The 8,204-nt window shown below is 38.8% G+C and overlaps 1 protein-coding gene across 1 annotated transcript in view; it reads left to right on the forward strand.

Moving 5' to 3' along the window:
* BARD1 (BRCA1 associated RING domain 1) overlaps positions 1-8,204 on the forward strand; it is a 95,914-nt gene that overhangs the window by 10,160 nt on the left and 77,550 nt on the right. Inside the window, exon 2 of the mRNA XM_007959939.2 lies at positions 7,038-7,094. Within this exon, the coding sequence (XP_007958130.1) occupies positions 7,038-7,094 (57 nt within the window). The remainder of the gene's footprint in view (positions 1-7,037; positions 7,095-8,204) is intronic.

Below are 8,204 nucleotides of genomic sequence, written 5' to 3' on the forward strand. Positions count from 1 at the left end.
TATGTCTCCTTTTTTGGTATTTTCACGGAAATTCTTCTGCTAGTTGGGGTTTAGTCTACTTCTGTATCCTTCCCTTCAAGGCTCAGCAGTCCAAGATTATCTTCTGTGTTTGTGTCAATTGGTTTCCCTTTTCTTTGTTGAAGAGGGTCTGTGCAGTCCTTCTGCCTAGTCCGCCATCTTGCCGGAACCTCCCCTAGGGCTTTTATAATCAAGCTTTGAAAAAAACGTTTAAGAATAATCTTGTGACTTTCCAAGAAGGTGATTTTTGTTTGTTTGCTTGATTTATTCCCTGAATTTTCTCTTGTTAATTGAAAGAATATCAAGATTTTATTTTATTTTCTCTTTATATTTTGAGATATCGTAGTTGAGTGGTTAAGAGCATGGATTCTAGAATTGTTCCCCAAGCTCAAATCCTGGCGATGTGCTTTTTGGACATGTTATTTAACCTTTGTATGCTTTTTGTGGTGTAGTGCCTAAGGCATTTGACTACTAACCAGAAGGTTGGCAGTTCAAATCCACCAGTCACTCCTTGGAAGGAAGATTGGGTGATCTACTTCCCTAGAGATATCACCTTGGAAACCCAAGGAGGGGTCACTGTGAGTCAGAGACGACGCAATGGCACATAACAACAACATGCTTTTTGTACGCTTGGTAATGAGGAGTGTCAACGAAAAAGGGGAAGGCCCTCAGCAAGATAGATTGACACAGCAGCTGCAACGATGGGCTCAGGTACAGCAAGGATCACGGGTCTGGCACAGGACCAGGTAGTGTTTCGTTCTGTTGTACATAGGGTCTCTGTGAGTCGGAGAAGACTCAGTGTCACCTAACAACAACAACATGCTTTTTTCTCCCATCATCTGTAAAATGAGATAGTAGTAGTTTCTACCTCATGAAGTTGTTCAAAACAAAACAACAGAACTCGCTGTCAAGTTGATTCTGACTCAGGGCAGCCCCATGAGTTACAGAGCAGAACTACACTGCCAAGTTTTCTTGTCTTTAATCTGTACAGAGACAGACCACTCAGTCTTCTGTGGGGCTGCTGGATTGGTGGGAACCGCCAATGCTTAGGTTAATTGTCAGTGCTTAACTGCTTGCACCACCCAAGGAGCAAGGACCCCCAAAAAACCAACTTATAGCGACCTTTAGGACAAAGTAGGACTGCCCTGTGGGGTTTCCAAGGCTGTTTATCTTTTCAGAAGCAGACTGCCTCATCTTTCTCTCAAGGAGTGGCTGGTAGGTTCAAACTACCAGTCTCTTTGGTTTTTAGCTAAATGCTTTAACCACTCTGCTACCGGAACAAAGCATGTACTAAATAAATGTTTTCTTTTGAATTATTTTCCTCTGCTAAAGAAATACTAGGATGGCTTTAAAGCTGCCTTAAATTTCAAGTTAATAAACTTTCAGACATGTCAGTGGTATATTTGCGTGTGAGCTGAATAACTGGTTAGTTTACCTGTGTTGTTTTTAAGCTAAAACTCTTACTAGTCTCTTTAAAGTTGCCATTGCTTGATTGCTTTTTTACTTAGTCTTTTTTCCTTCTTCCTTCACATCTTACAGTAAATTGGTTTTCTGTATTCACTGTACAGAGAGGCAGAAAGTAAGCAATCAGCCACATGCAATTTTTTTCTCTTTGCTGCTCTCATAGAACTCTTAACTCTAAATAACTATTCAAAGAGATAAGTGATGTACCATTTATTTTGTGTTTTAGTAAAATTGTTACTCCTGTATGTTTATTTTCAAGAGAGGGAGTAGGTAGTGGAGATGGGTATATGAGAACCTTGCTTTAAAGGAACCAGTGAAAGCTTAGAATTTCATGTGACTTTCCCATCTCAGCCCGGTCTTTACAGGTATTTCCTCTAGGAAGCCCTCTTTGATGTTAGGGTTTAGTCAATTTCTCCTGAAAGCTCTTCATGACACCAGATACCTCTTTTTCAAATTAGGGCTTCTTATTTATTTGTGAAATGTTTTGATTCTTTGATGGATATCTGTCATAAGTGTCAGATAAGTAATTTCTTAGTGTTTGATAAATTAACGAATGAACTTCAGTTCTCATTGAAAGGCCATTTGTAAGTGGAAATACCAGAAGGACTTGCTTAAAAATTCTCATCTGCATCTCCAGAAGTCCTCAATAGGTTCCTGGGGATAATTGCCCATAGTCAGTAGTGACTCAAGTCTCAAGGCAGATATCCAAGACACAGCCCTTTCCCTCCGGGACTTTAGAGCTTGACCTACAACATGGCACAGTTTTCTTTACAGGAGTACTCATAGATATGTAGATACGTAGAGCTTGGAATTGCCAGAGAAACCTACCAGACACACTGAGCATCCTTTATACTGTACCCCTAGCAGAGGTGTGGTATCACATGTGGAGCTGTAGGTATACAGTGTGGAGCTCAGACAGATTCTGGGCTGAGGGTGGAAATTTGAGTCCTCTGCCCATAAATGATAATTGCAGAGACACTTCTGGAGGAAGTGAGTGGGAAAGAGTATAAACAAGAATGCCCAGAGCTGAGCCTTGGACCTCAAATTTTGAAGGTTAGGTGGAAGAGGTGAAGCCTTGTTACAGGATAGAGGAATATCAGCAGTTACTTAGATACTGTTTTACTTTGAAAGAAGTGGAATAGAAGAAAAACAGGAGACAAAATAACCAAAACCCTTCTGAGTTGGGAGTATGTGATACACTCTGTGGCTTATCTGTTTCATAGGAGAGGAGAGTCTTTTATAATTTGTCACTAATACAGTTTGCTCATCCATTTGATTGTTTGGGTTATTTCATTTATTCAACATCTGTTGACACTAAGCAATTAGGCATGATTTCTTACTCTTTTTCCCATGTGTTTTAGTGTGTGACATACACAAAATAACTACACAAAATAAGATGTAGTTTCATTATTTACACCCTTCACTTGTTAATGAAGTTGATAATTCTCCTAAAGATAAACACATCAAATTGTTTAATTGACTTAGAGAACCTGTGAGTTGTGGTGTTAAATGTGTTGGTCCACAACTTAAAAATACCTCGGGGATTCTTTAAAATGTAAGAGCACTGCAGTAGCCATCTTGCTTAGTATTAAGTAGCAGTCAGTGTCTCATGATGAGCCCTGGTGGCACAGTGGTTAAAGCGCTTGGCTGCTAAGCGAAAGGTCGAGTGGTTCAAACCTACCAGCCACAGCCACTCCAAGGGAGAAATATGTGGTGGTCTGCTTCTGTAAGGATTACAGTCTAGGAAACCCTAAGGGGCAGTTCTACTCTGTCCTATAAGGTTGCTGTGGGTCAGAGTTGACGGCAATGGATTTAGTTTATTTTTTAATTATTTTTATTTTTTTTATATCTCATGGGAGGTTAGGGTGCTGTTAAATTAAGAAATAGGTCTGCTTCATTATGATAACCTCAACTGAATTTTCTTTCCTTTTCTTCTTGTGAAGAAAACTTTATATTAATAGGAACTTTTGAAAAAAGTACACAGCTCTTTATACATAGTAGTTCTCTTAAGTTATAAGCCTCTGACTGCACGGATCTTCCCAAATCAACTACATGTAAAGTCATAGAATTATGACTGCAGATAGGAAAGAAGTAATTGAAATTTCAAAGCGCAGAAATCTTGTTACCATGCAAATGTCTTTTCTTATTCTTCTGGAGTTTTTATTTCTAATATATAGGTATAGCATACTGAAAATAGGATAAGAATAAAATTGAATTGTTAATACAAATACGTTTTTGTATGTAGTCTTCCATTTGGTTCATTCACTGAGGATATTGAATCCTGCTGTTCACTTTGTGCCATGCTAGGTAGGTAATGGTGGGTTGGGAAGCTCAGAAAAATTGAAAGTCATTGTCTCTTGTCTGAAGGGTTACAGTCTATTTAGATCCAAGAGAAATATGGAATCAGGCCATTAAAATACAGAATATCTTTCAATGTCTATTGCCAAAGCCCTAACTAGGTCCCATCTCTTTTCCTTTGAATTCTTAGCATTTTGTGCCTCTCTTAAGCCATATATTAATTTGGTTTATAAGAACTACCCAGGTATAAACCCCTTAGGAAAGAGTTTGTATGTCAAAGTCAACTTTATATCCTTTACATGTCTGGTGCATGGTATGGAAGGAAAGATTTCAGAAAAGGTAGTGTGGTCAGTGTTATTTCAAAGAGATTAGGGAGAATGAGAACCAAAAATGCTTTGGAGATCAGTTTTAGTAGAGTGATGGGAGTTAAGGCTGGGAAGGTAAGAAGATGGGGTTAGCTGGTATACAAAAAAAACCCACCCACCAACCAAACCACTGCTGTCGAGTTGATTCCTGCTCATAGCAACCCCCATTGGGTTTCCATGATGGTAAATCTTTACAGAAGTAGATTTGCCCTGTCTTCCTTCCAAGGAGTGTCTGGTGGGTTTGAACCCCCAACCCTCTGGTTAGCAGTCAGATGCCTTAGGCACCGCACCACCAGAGCTCCTTAGCTGATATGTTGATGTTGTTGTTATGTGCCATAAAGTCGGACCCGTCAAGTTGGCCCGACTTGTAGCAACCCTTCCTTGGTTTTCCGAGGCAGTATCACTATGGAAGTAGATTGCCCCATAGTGCATATATTTAAGAACTCTTATCTATACAAGGGGAGCTCTGGTGATGTAGTTCCTAAGGCATTTGACTGCTAACCACAGGGCTGGCGGTTCATATACTTCCATAGAGAAACTGCTTCAGAAACCCAAGGAGGGGTCGCTATGAGTTGAATCAACTCCACGGCAGTGAGATTTGTTTTTTTTTTTAAATCTGTATAAGAATGGAAGTAGCTGAGGCAGAAGGAAGATGGGCTGAAGGCTTAAAAGAAAATTGTTTATTTTTTAGGTTGAAGGAGAAATTAGAGATTACCTGTGCATGTTTGAATGCATGTGGATGATGAACCATCCAGTTGCTGTTGAGTCAACTTAGATTCATGGCAACCCCCTAGAGTGTTCATAGAGTTTTCAGTGAACCTCTGGGTGGAGTTCATCCAATTTTTGATTAGCAGCCGACCACGTTAACTGTTTGCACCACCCAGGGACTTCTGGAAAAAGGAAGGCGATTATAAAAATTAGAGTAGGGTTCTTTAAGGGACAGGAAAGATATGGAAGGTAGGGGCAAACAGATAGCTAGGGCCAACATATCTTAAGAAGAAATAACGACTGTAGGAGATCTTTCCCCCAGCCTGGAGTGGGGGATACGATTATGGGTAAAGACGTGTGAATGTGTTCAGGTGCTGAAAAGAATCACACCATTTAGCTCTGGTAAGGTTAATGGGATTGTTTTGAATAGCCATTATTCATTTGTTAACTCTTGGAACATGTAATATGTCACTTTGGTAGAGATACAAAGATGAAGAAGCTACCAAATGAATGTATAGAGATAATTTTGTATATCTCTGTGTCTTTCTGCAATGATTATTTATAACTTGAGAGCAGGCAAGGAGGAGCAGACTGTGAGGCCTATCTACGGTTATAGGTTGACATCTGTGAATGTCTAGGAGCCAACAGATTTAGGGTAGTGTGAAGATAGTTGTGAAGTAGTTGAGTCTGCAGTGTGGGTTTTGTGGGCAATCCAGGAGCTAATTGACTGGATATAGTCCTTTCAAGGTGGATGGTGACCTGAAACTGAAGATTTGGCCTGGGTGACAATGTAAAAGATAGAGGAAGGGTATTGTGATAGGAAGAGGAGGAGGCAAGATGACACTATTGATAGATTCAGAGCTTATAATGAAGTAGAATTCAACTCTTGATGGGGAAAGAAGAGGGTAGATTTGATAGGTCAAATAATGAACAGCATTACAACACCAAGTACAGTGTCAAAGAGATTGTGTTATTTAATTGCCAGATTCACAGAAGTGACTGGTGCATCACAAGTCATTTTTCTAGCAGTGTGTTCTATGTAGTGTAATAGAAAGATCAGGTATTGCAAGTTTTAAAAAAGTAATGGTCTTTATAATGTCACTGAGCACCATTTTCAGTATCTTGAGAGTAATGTGAGTGTGTACTGTTTTAGCACTCTTTCTGAAAGCTTGAGTTCATTTTAATGTTCATATATATTAAAGTGTGCAGTGTGATACTTTTGATCTTTAAGAAATGTGGAAAACTTTTATTGATAATGTGTTATGTTTACAGAGGTAATCGGATGATAATGATAAAAATACCTAAAGGTCTTTAGGGTTAGTGTAATAAACCAAGCACAAAAAATGTTCATCTTTTAACAGTGTTACTTCCTCTGTTTGCTTTTCTACACTTCCTCTGAGTGTAGTGACTTGATGTATGTTTATTAGTAAGTACCATTACTTTCTTAGGATTACCAAGTGTAGCAGAAATTTTGCTAAATTAGAGGTTTTGGTTTCTGTCTCCTTCTCCAATCTTAGTCTACAGACTGCCAACCTGATGCTTCCTGTTTATAGTTGCTTAAAGAACAAAATGGTCAACTTTCTGTGAGCTGAAAGAATGACTGTATTTTTCACAAGACATCAGTGAAATAGAAATGGTTACTTAACAATATCCAGAAACAAATGTTTCCTTATGGGAAACTATGGGTTCTTAGGGGCAAGGTGACCAGATGTCTTGGTTGTCTGGGACACTCCTGGTTTGTGCCTGTTGTCCCAGTATCCCTTTACTCTCAGAAATTTCTTCCTTTGCACTAGACATTACAAGGTCATTCTGATTGCACTTTGAATCCTTAGGTAAAGATACATCTTAGTGGTTGTAAGGAGAAGGCAGTGGTTGGCTTTGAACATAGGAGGCTTAGAGATGATTGAACAAAGTTGCTCCTTCCTCTTACTTCATAGAATTTACATTATGGAAAGTGTTACAACTTGTACCAAATTTGGTAGTTGCCATTGAAATGCAGCAGGTGGGTTGCAATGCAGTATTTAACCAGAGGGTAAGAGCTTTTCAAATGGTCACGGCCTTACTAAATGGTGCTTTGAGAAAGACAGAAATATGGTAGTATTGGGCCTTGGATTTATGAAATGTTGGGCATGAAATGTTGATCTAACAGTAACCTAAGCCTTGATGTTTCCTGTTTTCAAACAGCACCAATATTCTGAGGGAGCCTGTGTGCTTAGGAGGATGTGAGCACATCTTCTGTAGGTAAGTCATTATGGTTTGATACATTCAGTATCACTATTTTATTAGAGAGTAATCATATAATTATATAGAAAATAATAGTACTTTATGTTTGTGTAACTTTCATAGTCTTCAGAGTAACTCACTTCAGCATTTTGATCTTTATAGTTGTCTTAGTTTACAAATCATAGGGGAATCAGAGCCCAAATATAATTTGTCCAAGGTTACAAAGCTTAGTAATAGCTTTGCTAAGCTTGGGGGGAAAAATAATGTCTTTTATATAATTTAAATATACCTTTTTTTTTTTTACCTTCCAGTTAGTTTTGAATCTAGTCTTTCAAAATCAAGAAAGCTTACTTCTTAAAATGATGATGAAATTAGCCATGTTCTAATGTGAAAGCCTTGGCTTATGGGTTAGAAGATTAGACTTTATCTCATCCTGTTTCTTGTTCAGGAGAAATCTGTTGAGGGACTGAATGTCTTAGTTTAATTCTGAAATGGGTAATATGCATTCTTTTGAATCAATTTTTAAATTATTTCAAGATAATGAGCATGTGACTGTCATATGTGAGTAAACATTCTGATGTTTGAGCATGTTGTTGTTGTTGTTATATGCCATCGAGTCGGACCCGACTCATAGCGACCCCTCCTTGGGTTTCCAAGGCAGTATCACTACGGAAGTAGATTGCTCCATACATGCATATAATTTAGTATGTGACGTAAGTGGGCTGGTGACATGTGGAAGGCACTTTGCTTGGGGGTCCCAGTCCTGTTTCTAGAAACAGATTTTTTTATGGGCACAACTGGCAGGAGGATTGGATAGAACGTTGCACTTGTTGCTGACTTGATATCTCCATTTGGACTGTAAGGAAAAGCATTTCAGACTTGGCATGTTCAGGCTCTGGATCTCCCCCTCAGCATACTCCTGCCTCATTGACCTTCATCACAATAAATAGTACCACTGACTGCAAAGTTGCTCAGAGCAAAAAAACCCCACGTCATTGATTGCTCTTTTTCTTCACTATCCTTCATCATTAAGTTCTGTCAGTTCTCCCTCAAAAATTTCCCTCTTTCTCAATTTTTCCCACTTTTCTTTATAATTATTACTGTTTATACTTGGTTCAAGCCCCCATC

This window comes from Orycteropus afer, unplaced genomic scaffold (genome assembly GCF_000298275.1).
Source record: "Orycteropus afer afer isolate SDZICR_OR568_19922 unplaced genomic scaffold, OryAfe1.0 scaffold00002, whole genome shotgun sequence".
NCBI lineage: Eukaryota > Metazoa > Chordata > Mammalia > Tubulidentata > Orycteropodidae > Orycteropus > Orycteropus afer.